The sequence below is a fragment of the Somniosus microcephalus genome, chromosome 1 (genome assembly GCF_052327205.1).
Source record: "Somniosus microcephalus isolate GS21.2 chromosome 1, FLI_Smic_1.0, whole genome shotgun sequence".
Lineage (NCBI taxonomy): Eukaryota > Metazoa > Chordata > Chondrichthyes > Squaliformes > Somniosidae > Somniosus > Somniosus microcephalus.
Window position 1 is genome coordinate 213,443,836 of NC_140987.1, and position 20,834 is coordinate 213,464,669.

Genomic DNA, 20,834 nt, shown 5'->3' on the forward strand with positions numbered 1-20,834 from the left:
GTGCCTAAATATTTGAGACAAAAAACAGACGCAACGCATACCAATTTCTACCCCAGAGTGTCCAAATAACTTTTGCTGAATGTGGCCCACACCAAGTACCAGTCTGTCAGATCAGGCCCACCATATAAAATTAATTTGACTCCCCTGCTATAGAAGGTACATGGGCTGGCTGTTTTCAAACAACATCTAGAAAAAAACATCAACTCACTGACATGCTCTTTCATAAAAGTCAACCTGCTCACACATCAGATGTACCTTGAAGCGGTGATGCTCGCCAGAAGCTTTTCCGTGCTCTCAGACAACTCCGCCGGGAGCAGAATTTCAACTGGCTGTAGGCAGAGGATACGGCTTTCCAGCTCCGACCTGGATTTACAGTCATGAAAACAATCAAACACCACATCACCGGTGTTGGGTTGGACTGCCTGCGAAACACAATGGTTAAAGGAAATTTTACATATAAACATAAAAATGTCTAGAATTCCAGAGGGACTTTTATTTTTCCAAAATGTAGTTTTGTAGCCCTCTCAGCCAGAGCTCAAATCCATTTTGGGCTAGTGCGCCGATACGCTTCCATCTATTGAACAATATTTCCACTGATAGATCAGAGTGATCAAAAAACTACTAAATCAAATCCAAATCAATTAAGTTTACCTTCTATTCACAATAATGCAAGGTGCGTTATAAACTGTCGTTTACAAGCAGAGGCCTTGCGGGGGGGGGGGGGGGGGGGGGGGGTGCAGTTATAGCCTGCAACACACAAATGCCTCAAAACTGCTGCTAGGATCAGACTCCTACAATAGACTGGATAGGTTACAATATAGATACTAATATAGGCTGCAGGGGGTCCACAATTCTGCAGCCACGGAAACTGCCCGGATATTTACCGCCCACCATATTTCCCCCCTCGTTTTCCTTCCCCAATCAGTTTTCCCCACCGTAACTGTATTGGAATCAACACCTGGTGTTCTGAATCGGAACGGTGGCAAGTGAAACCAATCTTCTAAATGTTATTGATGTGCTGCAACTTAATCCCCAAAGCATTTTGCACTTTGTACACTTCATCTGCAGATGTCGTGTACAAGGAGTGAAATCTACAGGAATTATGCAACCCAATGATTGTAGCTCTTCAACTAGCAAGCCTGGTGAATGTGGACGATGTGAAATGTGTGTTGGGGGTGGGCGGGGAAGAGGGTGATTAACAAACTGGAATTCAATGGAGATCACCTGTCACTATTCAGAACCAGAACATCAGGTATTGGTACACCGGGTCTTTGGTTACAAATACTTACACCTACCTTTCCCACTTGGCTAGGTGAAGAATTAGGGGAGACAGCCACATGTTTAAATGGCAGCTAAGCAGTGCAAGCAGAGGCCAAGAACAGTGAACCGCTTTATGCACCATTTTTCCTGAATAAAAGCATTAATTTTAGGCCTGTTTTATACAGTATTTTAAAAATTATTAAATTGAGGAGTCACTAAATCCTGGATAGATCAGATGCAAATCTATGTTCGCTTGCTAGAGAAACTGATCTGGGGGTACCGCAGAACACTGGAGGCCCTGGATTCAGTAACACGGTGATCAAACACTTCACTAGTCGACTGCTCGGGGCGTCAGTGGAACCAATTGTGTCCACGCTTCCAACATCCAGCAGAAATTCTGCAGGCCAAGGACTTGCACAAAACATTCCCCCGATGCACAGTCCACTAAAATTTGTTATTTGTTCATCATCTTTACTAGTTGAAGAGCACCATTTTTCCATTTCTATTGTCTTCATACTTGTCCCCAGGGTATTGTTGTACCAAACTTTGGGTACTCTATTATCCACCAATGTCCATTAATCATCTAGGGGGGGTGGGGGCGGAGGGTGCCCTGCAGTACGATCATGTAGGCTCCACTGTAATTGAAAAGTTAATCTGTTAATCTATAAGAGTTCTGAAGTGATATTAGGCAAGAGTAAATTAGCAGTAATAATTCAAAAAATTATTTTTAATTTTAGACGTAAATAAATGGTGTTTATATAGCACTTGGCATCACATCGCTGAAAAAAAAATCAAAGCACTTCACATACACTCACTTACTATTTCTGGAGTAACTGTTAAGTAAGGCTGCACAAACTGTAATTAGATGAATGACCAGCTAATTGGCTTTTGGTGATACAGGTAGACTACCCTTTATCCGGACTTCCGAAAACCGAAACCCTCTAAAAACCTTCGGTTTTTTCGTTCAGCGTAAGTCGTGCGTACGACTTACGCTGAACGAAAAAACCGAAGGTTTTTAAGAGGGTTCCGGTTTCGTAAGTTCGGATAAAGGGTAAGTCGTGCGCACGACCCCCCGCGGACCCCCCCCCCCCCCCCCCGCGGAACCCCCCCCCCCCCCCGCCGACGACCCCGACCCCCACCGACTTACGCTGAGCGTCAGCGTAAGTCGTGCACACGACCCCCCGCCGACCCCGACAACCGCTGACCCCCCCGCCGGCCCCGACAACCGCCGACCCCCCTTCCGAAATCCGAAATTCTCCGAAAACCGAAACTCGGCTGGTCCCGAGGTTTTCGGATAAAGGATAGTCTACCTGTACTAGTTGAGAGGGGAACATTGACTAAGGCACCAGAACTCCCTGTTCGTCTTTGAAGTGTGTCATGGGATCTTTACTATCCACCTGAAGTCAGGTTTAACGTTTCATCCAAAAGACAGCACTTCTGACAAAGTGGCACTCCATCCACACAGCAGCCGAGCACAAGGCCGAGCACAAGCCCGAGCATGGGGCTTGAACCCACAATTGATTAAAATAAAATTAAGCATCACTACAAGTGGAATTACATTTAAAGTGTAGCTATGACACCACCTCGAGATCAGCAGGATTGATTTGTTTGTGTTTTGGGTGGGGTTGGTGAATTAGAACATACAGGCCCCAATATTTTCAGGGAGGTGGGGAGGGAGCATGGAAGCATGTTTGGGGGGGGGGGGGGGGGGGGGGGACCCGTAAATCCCAGGAACGCAGAGGTCTTGCCAAATTGAACGGCAGGACCTTATTATCATTTCTTTAATTCCATTTCCCGCCCGGTAGCCAGCCAGATTGACAGGTTGGCCAACTGCCAGGCAGGAAAGGCGGCAGTAAAAGGCAATCTGAACAGGTCGGTGCATTGGGGGGGGGGGGGGGGGGCGGGGGGTGGTGGAGGAGACTGGGAGCGTGGCAGCGAAAAGGGAGAGTGAGAGGCAAATATCGGGGCATGGTGGGGGGACTCAGATCACGGCAGCAAGGAGGGAGGGAGGCAAAGATCGCAGGTTTGGAGGGGGTTCACCTTTCGAGAGTGGGATACAGACACACCACGCAATCCGCCACCGTACAAAATGGCAGCAGGCGCGTATGCAGCTGGTTGGGTCGGATTACATTGTAGGAATGTCTAGTTCCTATCCAAAAGACTGAGGTCCACTCAGGCGATCAAATAAACGAGGTTTAATGAAAACTAACAGAGTTTAACAGATAACTACAGGAGAACATCGAATATAGGTCTAGTCAGTTCGAAGGCTCCACGAGGACTGCTTGGGCGGTCCCATGGCTGACGTCATCACGTTTTTCCCGCCGGTGGGGGATCACGTGATGAACAGCGTGACGTCATCGCGTTTACCCGCGCTATTAAAGTGATCGCGCTCTGTACATGTAAACAGTGAAAACAAAGATACAGACTCAGGCTGTAGCTAACATATTATTAAAAGGGAATTATATACAATTGATCGGAGTCCCTTAGTGGCTCCGCCACATGCGCCCCCCCAGAATTGTCTTTAATAGCAAAAGTAAAACGGCGAGGAGGCCTGACAAGCCTGTCAGATCGACTTCTGTAGCCTTGAAGTGGAAGCTGATGGACGGCGGGCGAGCTGGCGGGCAGTTGCGTTTGATCTGGCACGGCGACTGTGGGCGGTCGCCCACGTTTCCGCGGTTGTGCGATCTCGATTGGGCGGTCAAGGTCCAAGTGTGCCGGCTTCAACCGGTTAACCGAAATGTGGTCCGGTTTACCGCCGACATCGACCGGAAAAGATTTGTCTCCCAGCTCTATCACACAGAAAGGACCAGTGTAAGGGGGTTTGAGCGGATCCCGATGAGCGTCGTGGCGGATAAACATAGTCGGCGTTCTTCAGCTCAGCTGGGACGTGGGAGCTCTGCAAGCCGTGATGCGACGTAGGCACTGGAGCGAAACTTCTGGCTGCCTCCTGGTGGCTGATTAGCTGCTGGGACGCGGACCGTGGCTCTGTTGGAGTCAGAAGGAAATCCCCTGGTACGCGTAGCGGCTGGCCATATACGAGCTCCGCCGAGGACGATTGAAGATCTTCTTTAGGTGCCGTACGAAGACCCAAAAGGATCCATGGAAGCCTGTCCACCCAGCCCGCACCTTGAAGGCTGGCTTAGAGTGCGGCTTTGAGCGACCTGTGGAATCGTTCACACAGGCCGTTCGCCTGTGGATGATAGGCAGTGGTGCGATATAGCTTGGACGCCGAGCCCCTGAGCCCCTGCATTCCAGAGCAACGAAAGAAAACTGCGGCCCCACGATCAGACGAGATGTCCGCCGGTACCCCGAAACGGGCGACCCAAGAGGAGATGAATGCACCTGGCGACGTCTGCGGAAGTGGTAGATGACAGAGGAACCGCCTCCGGCCATCGAGTGGTGTGGTCCACCATTGTAAGATGAGTAAACCCGTGCGAAGGCGGAAGTGGCCCCACCAGGTCCACATGCACATGATCAAACCTACGTTCCGGAACAGCGAAAGTGGCCAATGGAGCCTTGACGTGACACTGCACCTTGGCCTTTTGGCAGACCACGCAGCTGTTAGCCCAGTCGCGAACATCCATGTGCATGCCGCGCCACACGAATTTGGACGACAGTCAACCGTTGCGAGGCCTTCATGCCAGGGTGCGACAACCCGTGTATGGCGTCAAAAACTTTTCGGCGCCAGGCGACCGGGACGATAGGGCGAGGATCTCCTACGGAGACGTCGCAGAGTAGCGTAGTGCCCGCGGCATGGAATTTGACGTCGGCCGCTTGGAGGCTAGAGGGGTTGGTTCTGTAAGATTGGACCTCCGGATCCGAGGCTTGGTCCGCAGCCATGAGGGCATAGTCGATGCTGAACTGGACTGCATGAACGGTCGCGCGGGAGAGACAATCCGCCACCAGATTGTCCTTACCGGACACATGCTGAATGTCAGTGGTGAATTCGGAGATAAACGTCAACTGACGTTGTTGCCGAGCTGACCACGGTTCGGCGGTCTTGGCCACAGCGAACGTTAGTGGCTTATGGTCCACAAAAGCCATGAACAGACGTCCCTCTAGCAAGGACCGGAAATGGCGGATAGCCAGAAAAAGGGCCAGCAACTCCCGGTCGAACGTGCTGTACTTCCGTTCGTTTCGCCGTAGTTGGGCCCGTGCGTAGACCGGGGAGCCAGTAGTGGTGATGTGATGTTCGACACCATGTTTCGTGGCCGTGGAAGAGAAAGCGGGTCTGGTCGGGTCTGGGAAATCTCCGAGGAGGCGAGTGAAGTCATCCGGAGGTGGGAACGCACAGGAGACAGTGCGCGCCACGGTGTTACCGCGGTGGCACGGGATGGAGTGAAAAGTGGCCGCATTGATCAACTGGCGGTGCCGTACATCCACCAGGAGGCCGTTGGCGCACAAAAAATCCGCCCCGAGGATGGCTTGAGAGACTTTGGCCGTGATGAAATCCCAGTAAAACCGCTGGCCGCCGAAGCACACCTGGACCCACCGGCTTCCGAAGGTCCGAATGGCCCCGCCATTAGCCGACTGGAGGGAGGGGCCGTGCCCCCCGGCTTGTAGATCAAGATTTGACGCGGGTAGGATGCTACACTGTGCCCCGGTGTCGCAGAGGAAACGTCGACCAGATAGGGAGTCGTTGATGAAGAGGAGTTTTCCCGAATTACCGATTGCCATCGCAGCCGTGGGGCGCTCGTTATAACCGGTCCTCTTTCGACAGGGTGGCTGCTGTGTTTTTTTTTTTTTTTTTGAGCGAAAAGCTGCAGGGAGGGCGGCAGCATCTTGCTTTCGCGTCAAAACGGGCGTGGTAGAAGCACAACCCCGCAGGTTATGGGGCTGGAGCGGCGTCTGTGCGGGATGGGCGCCTCATGGCAGCGCCGTACTGCTGTGTCACCGCGAAGATCTTGTCCACATCGGCAGCCAGCTCTGCGCAGTCGGTGACTTCCGACCTGGCTAGGGCAGCCTGAACTTGCTCTGGTAGCTGGCTGAGGAATAGCTCCCTGAAGAGGAAGCATTCCGGTTCGGAGCCCAGGAGCGTGAGCATTTGGCTCATGAGCTCGGACGGCTTGGAGTCCCCGAGGCCGGGCATATTGAGCAGCCGGCGGGCGCGCTCCGACTTAGTGAGCCCGAAGACCTGTAACAACCGCGCCTTTATCGTTTCATACTTGCGATCTTCTGGTGGATTACCAAGCAGGCCGACGATCCGTGAGGCTGTGGCGCTGTCGAGGGCGGAGACCACGTGATAGTAACGGGTCTGATCCGCAACGATGTTCCTGATTGCGAACTGGGCTTCGGCCTGGATGAACCACGCGGCTGGCTGTTGCTCCCAGAACTGTGGTAGCTTTAAAGCAACGGCGTTCGATTCCATGTTCAGTAACTTCTGCGAAAACCGTTCGCAAAAGTCGGGGTCACCAATATAGGAATGTCTAGTTCCTATCCAAAAGACTGGAGGTCCACTCAGGCGATCAAATAAACGAGGTTTAATGAAAACTAACAGAGTTTAACGGATAACTACAGGAGAACATCGAATATAGGTCTAGTCAGTTCGGAGGCTCCACGAGGACTGCTTGGGCGGTCCCGTGGCTGACGTCATGACGTCATCACGTTTTTCCCGCCGGTGGGGATCACGTGATGAACGGTGTGACGTCATCGCGTTTACCCGCACTATTAAAGTGATCACGCTCTGTACATGTAAACAGTGAAAACAAAGATACAGACTCAGGCTGTAGCAAACATATTATTAATGGGAATTATATACAATTGATTGGAGTCCCTTAGTGGCTCCGCCACAACATGATATTTCATTTTTAACACCCCCTCCTCCCTGCCCCCACCGTCTCCTGCCTGTCTTGGGGGTTAATATCGACCCTATGGGGTCTAATTGAGTTTTGGTGGAAAGAACCACACACATTTAGTTTTGCGATTTGGAGCAACTTTGGGATTTTTAAAAAATTCTACAGCACTGCTTGAATCTCCCTCTCTGCTACAGTTGCCAAGGACTTCAGGAATTTGCCTGGAATGCATATTCTATATCATCGTTCCCTTCCCCTCCCCCCCCCCCCCCCCCACCCCCCACACATATTGTTTTCTTAATGCAGTCATTAAAGTCAAGGAGACAAATAAATGAGCATCACAGGACACGGAATTAAAATTGTGATGGCGATGAGCAAGCAGCATTTTAACACGCATGTATGAAATGCCTTCATCCATTATTTTAACCATGTCACTAGCCAGTTTATTTTAAATGGGTTAACAAGTTTGTTAATTTAGCAGACAGAGAATTCTGTATGAATGTATACCACGTTTTGTTGCTACTATTGTACAACACAATCTCAATTCCTGAGTGCTGTTTGAATTCAAATGTGTTGGCCCAGATTTTGTACCTAATGGCGCCAGCCGTTAGTTAGACTTGCCTTTTAACGTTTAGGTTTTTACATTTTGTGCGTGGCATGTTGCTGAAAGTGTGAGCAGATAACGGCGCAGCGAGGGAGACAGGGCATCAGGGACCTGAGTGAACAGGGCAAGCAACTGTGCATCTCCTTAACCAAATCAGATTAAAGGATTGAGAAGTAGGCTCAGGACGGAGAAGGAGTGTGAATTAGAGTGGGTGAATTCAATGTCAAATCAGGCACAGAAAGAGAAAAAGAGGGGGAAAGAAAGATTGGATTAAGAGAGGAAAAAAAAGGAAAAATAAAGAAAATTAATTTAAATTTGACATTTTTAAAATCTCTAACAACAATTAATACCTGAAGGAATGAGACTCCACACTTGCAATAGTTAATTTTCAGTGCCAGAGAGGGCGTTTGGCAATAATTAACACTATCACGTTGTTAAAAGGGTACTTACACCTGTAGTGACAAGACTTAACTTTGTGGCGAGTTTAGTTTGTATCTGCTGCGCAAATACAGCAACTTCACGCCGGCCAATGCATTTCAATGGTGAGGCAGTCAAAGTTGCCACAGTCGCAAAGCTAACGGCGGAAATAGTGAGGACAGCAACTTGTGGATATTCGCATTTACCCGCGCATCTGTCCCTCGCATTTAGCCACACATCTGTATCATTTACGCATAAATAGCGGTGAGTGCGATTAGCCTCACCATTATTTTGACAGTAAAATCTGGCCTGTAATGTCTACAAAATCTTTTAAACTTCAGCAACAGAAACCTCACCACTAAAACTGAAAATCAGTTTGCAATCAAACAAAAAATGCTTTCACTACTAGTCACTAGCTAAAAACTTTGGCATCTGTGATTTTGAAACTATGCCCTTAATCCTTTCTCAAATATTAAAACTTATACTTGCTAAACTCCCAGTAGAGAAAACACTCTATATACATTCAATAATTTCTGACGAGCGAGCTAGGTTTCCTCTGGCTGACCCAGTTAACCGTGCATAAAATTGATCTAATTAACACAATACATAAAGCAACTAAACAGTTGCTGCTACCTATCATAAAATGCAACAACACATTTGTTGCAACAGGACTGGGTCTGAGTATTAAATAAGACACCTCCTTGCTACTGTTGCATCAATGGATGGACAAGCTAGCTCACGCACTCTGTTGCCTTTTGCTGCCATCTAGTGGTTGCATAACCAAATAAAAACCTCTCATTACCTCATTCAAAACATGCAGCAATTATCATTACGAGGTCAGGTAGGTTCTTTGTTTTAATTTTTTTCTTGAGATATTTGTAATGCTGGCAAGGATGTATTTATTGCCCATCCCTGGTTGCCCTGAGGTGGTGACGATGCACCCATCTTGAAGGCCGGATTTTTGGGTCTGATTGGCCTTGCTGAAGTTTTAATTTTGATAAGCTTCGGGGAAAAAAAGAGGTTCCCATGTGAATTTTAGAAGTTAGTTTTTCAGCAGTGAGAAGTTTTGAAGGAGAAAAATGTCAATAAATAGGATTGTTAGATAGTGTTCAAACTCAGTTCAATAGTGGCTGTAACCATTAAAATTATAGCACAATGCAATAAATACATGCAATGCGTTAGCTGAATTTAGAGCAAGAAAACAAGTCAAGTAGGAAGACTACAGGCAATTCTCCAAGATGCACCCATGAGGCTAGCACTGGTGCACTGCACAGGAAGATGGAATTGTGTCGATATGGTAACTGAACTGTTGCCTGGACAAATAAATGGCACGTTATGCCATAGGTTTCAAATTAGAATCAAACTGGATTTATATTTATGGCCCCCGAGTTTTGGACTCCCACAGAAATGCAAGCTGGTCTTTTTGCAGGCATCACACGTAAAGTGCTAGGAACAAAATTAAATCTTAATCCATTATTCCTGCAAGTATGTCTTACAGCCATCAACTTTCACTGATAAGATGAAACATATTTGGGACAAAAGGCTAAACAACTTGTATTAAACAACTTGTATTTATATAGCGCCTTTAATGTAGTAAACGTCCCAAGGCGCTTCACAGGAGTATTACAAGACAAAAAGTCATGGTTAGTGTTTTATGGTTGGTGTATATTTGTAACTTCAGAAGCAATTCACGTTTGGAGATGTTCATTGTGAAGGGATTCTTACCACAAGCCCAATCAGAACTCCTTGCTTCTTATGGTCTTTTTTGCTCACTGTTTGTTCACAGATACACATCAGGTAGTTATTAGGAAGTTCACTAGCCACATCTCCCACTTCAACGGAGTCACTGTCCAGGTTTAGCAGTGGATTAATATGTAACAATCGTCAAGGAAAGTAAGACAAATTAGTATTTAGTTACCTAATTAATTATTCCACCAAATCTGGGTTCAAAAAATCATGAATGTTGATTCAATTACACATTGTAATCCTGTCACCAGACAGAGCTACATATTTATACTCTTCAGATAGATGTCACTGAATCGCCAACAGGTTGTTAAAATAATCTGGTCCTGGTCATTATGGTCCAGGGTCATTAGGGGCCTGTTTACATCAGTCTGCACTGCGTAACTGTAGGTGAGAATTCCTGCGGGGGGGGGGGGGGGGGCAGATCTATCCAAAAAATTACATTTTACGATTAAAATAAAAGTTCTGCCCAAAAAAGTAAGAGGGAATGAAACACTGAAATTGGAGAGTCACCCAACGTTTTCCTCGTTCACCTCCTAACAGCCTGGTTCAGGACATCCGAGCAGAAGTCCGAATGTCTTGGGGGCAGAATGTTTTTATTATTATATATTCTCAGGACGTGGGCATTGATGGCAAGGCAGTCATTTATTGCCCAACCATAGTTGCCCTGAGAAAGTGGTGCTGGGCCTTCTACTGTCGCGGTTTAATACAACTAGCTTGCTCAGGCACTTCTGAGGGCAATCAAGAGTCAACCACGTTTGTGTGGGACTGGAGTCACATACAGGCCAGACCGGGTAAGGACGGCAGGTTTCCCTCCCTAAAAGGACATTAGTGGACCAGTTTGGTTTTTGCAACAATCCGACAACTTCAGGGTCACTTTTACTGATAGCAGTTTTTATTTCCAGATTCTTTTTAAAACAAAAACTCAATTCAAATTCGCAATAAGATGGATTTGAACTCACATTCTCTGGATTACTTGACGAGGCCTCTGGATTACTATTCCAGTAACATAGCCACTACACTACTATACCCTATAAAAAGACTGGGGCACAAACAGGTGAGCCTCTTTTCTCTAGAAAGGGAAAACTGAGGGATGACCTGATAAAGATCTTTAATATTATGAAAGCGTTTGATAGGGTAGACATAGAGAAGGTGTTTCCATCTGTGGGAACAGAACTAGGGGCCATAAATATAAGATAGTCACTAATAAATCCAGTAAAGAATACAGGAGAATCCTCTTTACCCAGAGAGTGGTTACAATGTGGAACTCACTGCCACAAAGTAATAAAAAGGGCAAAAGCAGGAACTAAGTGTCACAAAACATATTTGAAAGTTCTCTATCTGAATGCACGTAGCATTCGTAACAAAATAGACGAGTTAATCGCACAAATGACTACATATGGGTATGATCTTGTGGCCATTACAGAAACATGGCTGCAAGGTGACAATGCCTGGGAATTAAACATACCAGGTTATTTAACGATCAGGAAGGAAGGAGGGAGGTGGGGTGGCTATGTTAATAAAGGAAGGAATCACTGTAATAGAGAAATGATATTGGGTCAAAAGATCAGGATAATGAAACAGTTTGGGTGGAGGTAAGGAATAATAAGGGGAAAAAAACACTAGTGGGCGTAGTCTATAGGCCTCCGAACAGTTGCAACTCGGTTGGACGGAGTATCAATCAAGAAATAGTTGAGGCTTGTAATAAGGGAACATCTATAATTATGGGGGATTTTAACTATCATATTAATTGGACAAATCAAATTGGGCAGGGCTGGCTTGAGGATGAGTTCATTGAGTGTATTAGGGATGGGTTTCTTGAGCAGTATGTAACTGAACCGACCAGGGGACAAGCAACCTTCGATCTGGTCCTGTGTAACGAGACAGGATTAATTAAAAATGTCCCAGTAAAGGATCCCCTTGGAATGAGTGACCATAACATGGTTGAATTCCATATTCAATTAGAGGGTGAGAAGGTTGGATCTCAAACAAGCGTGCTAAGCTTGAATAAAGGAGACTATGAAGGTATGAGAGCGGAATTGAGTAGAGTGGATTGGGAAAATAGATTAAAAGGGTAAGACGATACATGATCAGTGGTGTACATTTAAGGAGTTATTTTACAACTTCCAAAAAATATATATTCCACTGAAAAGAAAAGGGTGTAAAAGAAAAGACAGCCATCCATGGCTAAGTAAAGAAATTAAGGATAGTATTCGACTAAAAACAAGGGCATATAAGGTAGCCAAATCTAGTGGGAGGATAGAGGATTGGGAAAACTTTAAAAGACAGCAAAAAATAACAAAAAGATTGATTAAGAAAGGGAAGATAGATTATGAAAGTAAATTAGCAAAAAATATAAAAACAGATAGTAAGAGTTTTTATAGTTATATAAAAAGAAAAAGGGTGGCTAAAGTAAATGTTGGTCCCTTAGAGGACGAGACCGGGAAATTAATGGTGGGAAATATGGAGATGGCAAAAACACTGAATGAGTATTTTGTATCAGTCTTTACAGTAGAGGACACTAAGAATATCCCAACACTGGACAAACAGGGGGCTATGGGGGGGGAGGAGCTAAACACGATCAAAATCACTAAGGAAGTGGTACTCGGTAAAATAATGGGACTCAAGGCGGATAAATCACCTGGACCTGATGGCTTACATCCTAGGGTCTTGAGGGAAGTGGCGGTAGGGATTGTGGATGCATTGGTAATAATTTTCCAAAACTCCCTGGACTCAGCAAAGGTCCCAGCAGACTGGAAAACTGCTAATGTAACACCCTTATTTAAAAAGGGCAGTAGACAGAAGGCTGGAAACTATAGGCCGGTTAGCCTAACATCTGTGGTTGGTAAAATGTTGGAGTCCATTATTAAGGAGACAGTAACAGGACATTTGGATAATCATAATTTAATAGGACAAAGTCAGCATGGTTTTATGAAGGGGAAGTCATGTTTGACAAATTTGCTGGAGTTCTTTGAGGAAGTAACATATAGGGTGGATAAAGGGGAACCAATGGACGTAGTGTATTTAGACTTCCAAAAGGCATTTGACAAGGTGCCACACAAAAGATTATTGCTTAAGATAAAAAATCACGGGATTGGGGGTAATATTCTGGCATGGATAGAGGATTGGCTATCTAACAGAAGGCAGAGAGTTGGGATAAATGGTTCATTCTCAGACTGGCAATCAGTAACCAGTGGTGTTCCGCAGGGGTCAGTGCTGGGTCCCCAACTCTTTACAATCTATATTAACGATTTGGAGGAGGGGACCGAGTGTAACATATCAAAGTTTGCAGATGATACTAAGATGGGAGGGAAAGTAGTGAGTGAGGAGGACATAAAAAACCTGCAAGGGGACATAGACAGGCTAAGTAAATGGGCAGAGATTTGGCAGATGGAATACAATACTGGAAAGTGTGAGGTTATGCACTTTGGAAGGAAAAATCGTAGAGCAAGTTATTATCTTAATGGCAAGAAACTGGAAAGTACTGAAGTACAAAGGGATCTGGGGGTCCTGGTGCACGAAACTCAAAAGGTTAGTATGCAGGTGCAGCAAGTGATTAAGAAGGCCAATGGAATGTTGGCTTTCATTGCTAGGGGGATAGAATATAAAAATAGGGAGGTATTGCTTCAGTTGTACAAGGTATTGGTGAGACCGCACCTGGAATACTGCCTACAGTTTTGGTGTCCATACTTAAAAGACATACTTGCTCTCGAGTAAGCCATTTAGGACTGAAATGAGGAGGAATTTCTTCACCCAGAGAGTGGTGAACCTGTGGAATTCTCTGCCACAGAGGGCGGTGGAGGCCAGTTCATTAAATATATTCAAGAAAGAGTTGGATATGTTTCTTGAGGCTGAAGGGATCAAGGGATATGGGGAAAAGGCAGGGACAGGGTACTGAATTTGGATGATCAGCCATGATCACATTGAATGGCGGAGCAGGCTCGAAGGGCCGAATGGCCTACTCCTGCTCCTATCTTCTATGTTTCTATGAGTCAGTACAAAGGAGGTTCACTCGGTTAATCCCGGGGATGAGGGGATGGACATATGAGGAGAGGTTGGGTAGATTGGGACTCTACTCATTGGAGTTCAGAAGAATGAGAGGTGATCTTATTGAAACATATAAGATTGTGAAGGGGTTGGATCGGGTGGATGCGGGGAGGATGTTCCCGACGATGGGTGAAACTAGAACTAGGGGGCATAGTCTTAGAATAAGGGGCTGCTCTTTCAAAACTGAGATGAGGAGGAACTACTTCACTCAGAGGGTGGTAGGTCCATGGAATATGCTGCCCCAAAAAGCTGTAGAAGCTACATCATTACATAAATTTAAAACAGAAATAGACAGTTTCCTAGAAGTAAAGGGAATTAAGGGTTATGGGGAGCGGGCAGGAATTTGGACATGAGTCTAGGTTCGGATCGGTCATGGCCCTGTGGGTAGCGGAGCGGGCCCAGGGGCCGTGTAGCCTGATCCTGCTCCTATTTCGTGTGTCTAATTCTGTTAGATTCAGGAGATAGTTCTGTGATAGTAGATTGGCGGTTAGGATCAGATCAGCCATGATCTTATTGAATGGCGGAGCAGGCTCGAGAGGCCGATTGGCCTACTCCTGCTCCTATTTCTTATGTTCTTACAAGGAATAGTTGAGGCAAATAGCAGAGATGCATTTAAGAGGAAATTAGATAAGCACATGAAGAAGAAAGGAATAGGATATGCTGATGGGGTTAGATGAAGAAGGTTGGGAGTCGGCTCGTGTGGCGCATAAACACCGGCATGAACTTGTTGGGCCGAATGGCCTGTTTCTGTGCTGTAAATACGATGTAACTATGTAAGACCAATGAAAAGGGGAGGACAGATTTCCTTGAGCAGTGTGGCTCAGAGTTATAGAGGAACTCTTACTGGAATATAGAGTGGCACCATGCTGTTGTTACAATCAGGGTACAAGCACTCTAAAATGTAGAAACTCAGTAAAAATTAAAAAATCAATGCTGGTATTTCTCACTTTATACTCACACTGATTTTCTTTTTTACTAACAGAGAATAATAAAGGGAGGATTTTTCTCTCAAGTTACACTGGTTTTCAAGTCACTCCTCGCCCACAGGAATTTTACATTTTGGCCACAGAAATTTACACTGCCTTTTCATGTCCCAGAGGCAGCCAATCCCACTTCACTGCTGGTCTTGTCCAAGGCCTGCACCACCCATTTGCACATAACCACAACCAGGGCCACCTCCCCAACACAGGCAGAAACCCCATACAAAATGCTATTTAGGCTGACACTTGGGAATGTGCAGCACAAGAGTCAGGTAGATACATAACCCACCGACCCGGTCAAATGATCATCACTCTGGCCTACAGAAAATCTAGGCTCACACCTAATCTGAATAATTACATATTGTATAAGCTTAAAGCCCTATGAGATCATTCATGCACATCTCCGATCAGACCACCAGGTGGCAGACAGGAGAAGAAAAGCTAATTTAAAAAGAGGATGAAACTGATGAGACTGAAAGGATATCTTCTCCGATGAGTGTAGACTTGGTGTAGAGAGCGGTCAGCTTGCGAGTGAAGAGATTGCCTTTGTTCTCTCCAACAGCTTTAAGAGCTGCAGTCTCAGTCTGCTTCACCACTCCCACCTGTAACAGATATATACACACAGTAATCGTTCTTCAGATTCCATAGATTATCTTCACGATGCATTACTTACATTAATGTCTAGTGTTGCAGTACGAATCGGGGGGGTGGGGAGGAGGGTGGGGGGGGGGGGGGGGGGAGAAATACAGCTTAATTAGCTAACAAAAAATTACATTCACTCTGATTTACTTTTTTTGTGTCGAAACAAAATTCTAACGAGGGGTAAGCAGGCAGTGGAGAATTTAGGAGTAGAATTAAAAAATAGGAAAGGATTTAAGACTAGTGGGAGTTGCGTATAGGCCCCCTGGTAGTAGTTGTGAAGTGGTAGAATGTATAAAAGCAGAGATTGGACAAGCATGTAGCAACGGCAAAGTGGTTTTAATGGGAGATTTTAACTTTCATTTAGATTGGGATAAGCAGACTAGCTCATGCCAGAAAGGTGGTGAATTTCTTGAGTGTGTTCAGGACAATTTTCTGAAACAATAGGTCCTAGAACCAACACAGGGGCAGGCCATATTAGATTTAGTAATGAGTAATGACCCAGATTTAGTTAACAGCCTAATGGTGCGTGAACATTTATCTAATAGCGATCATAATATGATCGAGTTCAAAGTAGCACTTGAAAAGGGAGAAATGTGAAACAGCTACAGGAAACTTTCTGGTATCCGGCACTGACGGGACCGAGCTGGTGCCGTACCATCAAAACTGCCGTAGAAACCAGCGCCAATGTTAAAACATACGGAGCTTTTGAGCTCCGTGTGAATCAACAAACCCTGTTGCTTAGCAACAGCTTCAAAACAGTCGGCCGCAGCTTAAAAGCGTCTCTGTAGCTAAGCAACAGCTTCAGCTAGACCTTGCAGAGCCTGACTGGAAAAAAAAAGCAACGAGAAGTAAAAAAACTTACAGGAAACGGCTCCTGAATTTTGCCGGTAGATAGAGCTTTCCGGACATTTAACCTCCGGTTAAACGAAAGTTTCCTGTACTAAGATTCTAGATTTAGGTTAAGGCTGACTTCAATGTGATGAGACAGAGACTGTCCACAATAAACTGGGCAAATCTGTTAATGGGTGAAAGGACATTAGATCAGTGGGAGGTGTTCAACAACGAATTCCACGTGATACAGAACCACTTTATACCCCGAAGGGGCAAGAGCACTACTTGCCAAACAAAGCCCTGGGCGACTAAAGAGGTGAGGGACAAGATAAAACTAAAAGCAAAAGCATACAAAAATACAAAAACTAGCACAGATCCTGGCAACTGGGAGAGATACAAAGTGACAAAACAGATAGTAAGAGCTACAAAAAGGGAGTATGAAAATCAACACAAATTTTTTACAATTATATTAGGAAAAAGAGGGTAGTCAGGAGCAATGTTGGCCCCTTGAAAACTGATAATGATGATATTGTCAATGATAATAAGGAAATGGTGGACATGTTGGCCCAGAAATTCGGGTCTCCACGGGTGAGTACGCACGGGATACTCACGCGTGGGCCCGATGTAAGTGCCAGTTTCTTGCATGCACTGCGCATGCGTGGGAAACCAGCACTTCCGTTCCACTGAACGAAGGGGTTCAGAGGTCGAACGCGTGCGCGGGGGAGTCTGCGCATGTGCTTTGAACTTACGTTTTTTTTTTTAAAACAGGTTTTTCCGTGAGGGTAATTCTTTAGATTTTAGAAATGTAAAAACCAGGCGTAAGGCCTGCTTTTAAAAGGTAAGTGGTCAATTAATTAAAATTAAAAGATTTTTTCCACAGGTTTATTATTTTTAAACACTTTAAAGCAAGGTAAGTTTATTTTTAGCCCCGATAGAAAATAAAATTATTTTTTTCAAAAATTTAAATTATTGTTTAAAATAGTTATTTAATGTAATTTATAGTTTATTTAAAAAGTGTGATGATTTTTTAAAATTTATTTGAAGGTTTACTACTATTTTGGGGCCGTAGTATTTATGAGTTTTGACAGGTCTTCCCGTCACTGCTTATGAATGGGCTTTTCCCTGCGCCGATTGGCTGCCCATGGCCCACATGATCCCAGGGGACGCATCACACTAACTATGCCCCTGGGACACGCAAGCACAGCGCGCCGGCAGCTGGGCCAGGCCCCAGAGCGGAATTCCACGGGGCCCTACAGCTCAACTGCTGGCGCGCAAGGTAAGCGCAGGTCGGGGGCTTACACCCGCGGGAAGCCCCCGACCCGAATTTCTGGGCCGTTGAGTAATTACTTTGCGCCAGTATTTACATTAGAGGAAGAGGATAGCATGCCGGACATCCCAAGGAAACTAATATTGAATCAGGGACAGGAACTTACCAAAATTAATGTAAGCAAAATAACAGTAATGAAGAAAATAATGGCACTAAAGAGTGACAAATCCACAGGGCCAGATAGTTTCCATCCCAGGGTTTTAAAGGAAGTAGATGAGAACATTGCAGATGTGCTAACTATAACCTTCCAAAGTCCTCTCGATTTGGGAACCATTCCTTTAGATTAAAAAATTGCGCATGTCACTCTGCTATTTAAGAACGGTGAGAGGGGGAAACCTGGGAATTATGGACCGGTTAGCCTAACATCTGTTGTCAGGAAATTACTAGAGTCTATAATTAAAGATAGAGTGACTAAACACCTTGAACATTTTCAGCTGATCAGAGAGAGGCAGCATGGATTTGTAAAGAGCAGGTCATGCCTGATGAACCCGTTTGAGTTTTTTGAAGAAGTGACTAAAGTAGTGGACAGGGGAAGGTCTATGGATATTATTTATATGGACTTCCAGAAGACATTTGCTAAAGTCCCACATAAGAGACTGTTATCTAAGGTAGAAGCCCACGGAATTGAGGGCAAATTATTGACCTGGTTAGTAAATTGGCTGAGCGGCAGGAGACAAAGAGTAGGGATAATGGGCAGGTACTCTAATTGGCAGGATGTGACTAGTGGTGTCCCGCAGGGATCTGTGTTGGGGCTTCAACTATTCACTGTATTTATTAACAACTTAGATTATTATAGGATAGAAAGCCACATATGCAAGTTTGCTGATGACAAAGATGGGCAATGTCGATGGAAGCATAAAATTACAAAGAGATATTAATAGATTAAGCGAATGGGCAAAACTGTGGCAAATGTGAGGTCATCCACTTTGGACCTAAAAAGGACAGATCAGAGCACTTTCTAAATGGTGAAAAGCTAGAAACAGTGGAAGTCCAAAGAGACTTGCGGGGGAGGGGCGTCCATGTACCTAGATCATTAAAATGTCATGGATAGGTACAGAAAATAATCAAAAAGGCTAATGGAATGCCGGCCTTTATATCTAGAGGACTAGAATGCAAGGGGGTAGAAGTTATGCTGCAGCTATACAAAGCCCTGGTTAGACCACACCTGGAGCACTGTGAGCAGTTCTGGGCACCACACCTTAGGAAGGATATATTGGCCTTGGAGGGAGTGCAGCGTAGGTTTACCAGAATGATACCCGGACTTCAAGGTTAAGTTACGAGAAGAGATTACACAAATTAGGGTTGTATTCCCTAGAATCTAGACGGCTAAACAGTGATTTGATCGAAGTTTTCAAGATATTATGGGGAACTGATAGGGTAGATAGAGAGAAACTATTTCTGCTGGTTGGGGATTCTAGGACTAGATGGCATAGTCTAAAAATTAGAGCCAGGCCTTTCAGGAGTGAAATTAGGAAACACTTCTACACACAAAGGGTGGTAGAAGTTTGGAATTCTCTTCCGCAAACAGCAACTGATGCTAGATCAATTGTTAATTTTAAATCTGAGATTGATAGCTTTTTATTAACTAAGGGAATTAACGGATTGGGCCAAAGGCGGTTATATGGAGTTAAGTCGCAGATCAGCCATGATCTCATTGGATGGCGGAAAAGGCTCGAAGGGCTGAATAGCGTACTCCTGTTCCTAACTCTGAGCTGAGTTTGTCATTCAATTTAAATCACTGTATACTTAAACTTTCTCTCCAAATTCACATGTTTCAACAGTGCTTGCATTAGCAGTAATAGCACCGCATTGATCTTTTGCCTTTAAATTTTTTTTCCTGTTACTGGCAAATGGAATTATTTCGCTACTGGTGGTAATCTGTTGTAAAAAGAAATCTGTTGGCCTGAACTACAGTTTACTTTTCTTACAGTAAAATGCCTCAAAGGCACTCTACACTGAGGGAGGAAAACAGTTGAGGTTCGAGCAGCAGGGAAAAGGATAAATGGTGAAACATAGAAGATAGGAGCAGGAGTAGGCCATTCGGCCCCTCGAGCCCACTCCGCCATTTAATGAGATCATGGCTGATCATCCAAACTCAGTACCCAGTCCCTGCTTTCTCCCCATATCTCTTGATCCCTTTAGCCTCAAGAAATATATCCAACTCCTTCTTGAATATATTTAATGAATTGACCTCAACTGCCTTGTGTGGCAGAGAATTCCACAGGTTCACCACTCTCTGGGTGAAGAAATTCCTCCTCATCTCAGTCCTAAATGGCTTACCCCTTATCCTTAGACTGTGACCCCTGGTTCTGGACTCCCCCGCCATCGGGAACATCCTTCCTGCATCTAGTCTGTCGAGTCCTGTTAGAATTTTATAAGTTTCAATGAGATCCCTTCTCATTCTTCTAAACTCCAGCGAATATAAGCCCAATCGACCCAATCTCTCCTCATACGTCATTCCTGCCATCCCAGGCATCAGTCTGGTGAATCTTCGCTGCACTCTCTCCATGGCAAGAACATCCTTCGTCAGGTAAGGCGACCAAAACTGCACACAATACTCAAGGTGTGGTCTCACCAAGGCCCTGTACAACTGCAGCAAGACATCCTTGCTCCTGTACTCGAATCCTCTCGCTATGAAGGCCAACGTACCATTTGCCACCTTAACCACCTGCTGCACCTGCATGCTTACCTTCAGTGACTGGTGCATAAGGACACCCAGGTCTCGTTGCACTTCCCCTTTTCCCAATCTATTGCTGTTCAGATAATAATCTGTCTTCCTGTTTTTGTCACCAAAGTGGATAACCTCGCATTTATCCACATTATACTGCATTTGCCATGCATCTGCCCAATCACCCAACCTGTCCAAATCATACTGGAGTTTCTCTGCATCCTCCTCACAGCACACACGCCCACCCAGCTTTGTGTCGTCTGCAAACTTGGAGATATTACATCTAGTTCCCTCGTCTAGATCATTTATATATATTGTGATTAGCTGGGGTCCTAGCACCGATCCCTGCGGTACCCCCACTAGTCACTGCCTGCCACTCGGAAAAAGACCCGTTTATTCCAACTCTTTGCTTCCTGTCTGCCAACTAGTTCTCTATCCAAGACAGTACCTTACCCCCAATCCCATGTGCTTTAACTTTGCACACTAATCTCTTATGCTGGACCTTATCGAAAGCCTTCTGAAA

General features: G+C 45.3%; 1 protein-coding gene across 1 annotated transcript in view; it reads right to left on the bottom strand.

Annotated features, from left to right (window-relative positions):
- Positions 1 to 20,834, bottom strand: part of msh3 (mutS homolog 3 (E. coli)) — a 459,900-nt gene that overhangs the window by 412,089 nt on the left and 26,977 nt on the right. Inside the window, exons 6-8 of the mRNA XM_085989589.1 lie at positions 15,328 to 15,445; positions 9,799 to 9,947; positions 256 to 422 (exon numbers count right to left, since the gene is read on the bottom strand). Of these exons, the coding sequence (XP_085845715.1) occupies positions 256 to 422; positions 9,799 to 9,947; positions 15,328 to 15,445 (434 nt within the window). The remainder of the gene's footprint in view (positions 1 to 255; positions 423 to 9,798; positions 9,948 to 15,327; positions 15,446 to 20,834) is intronic.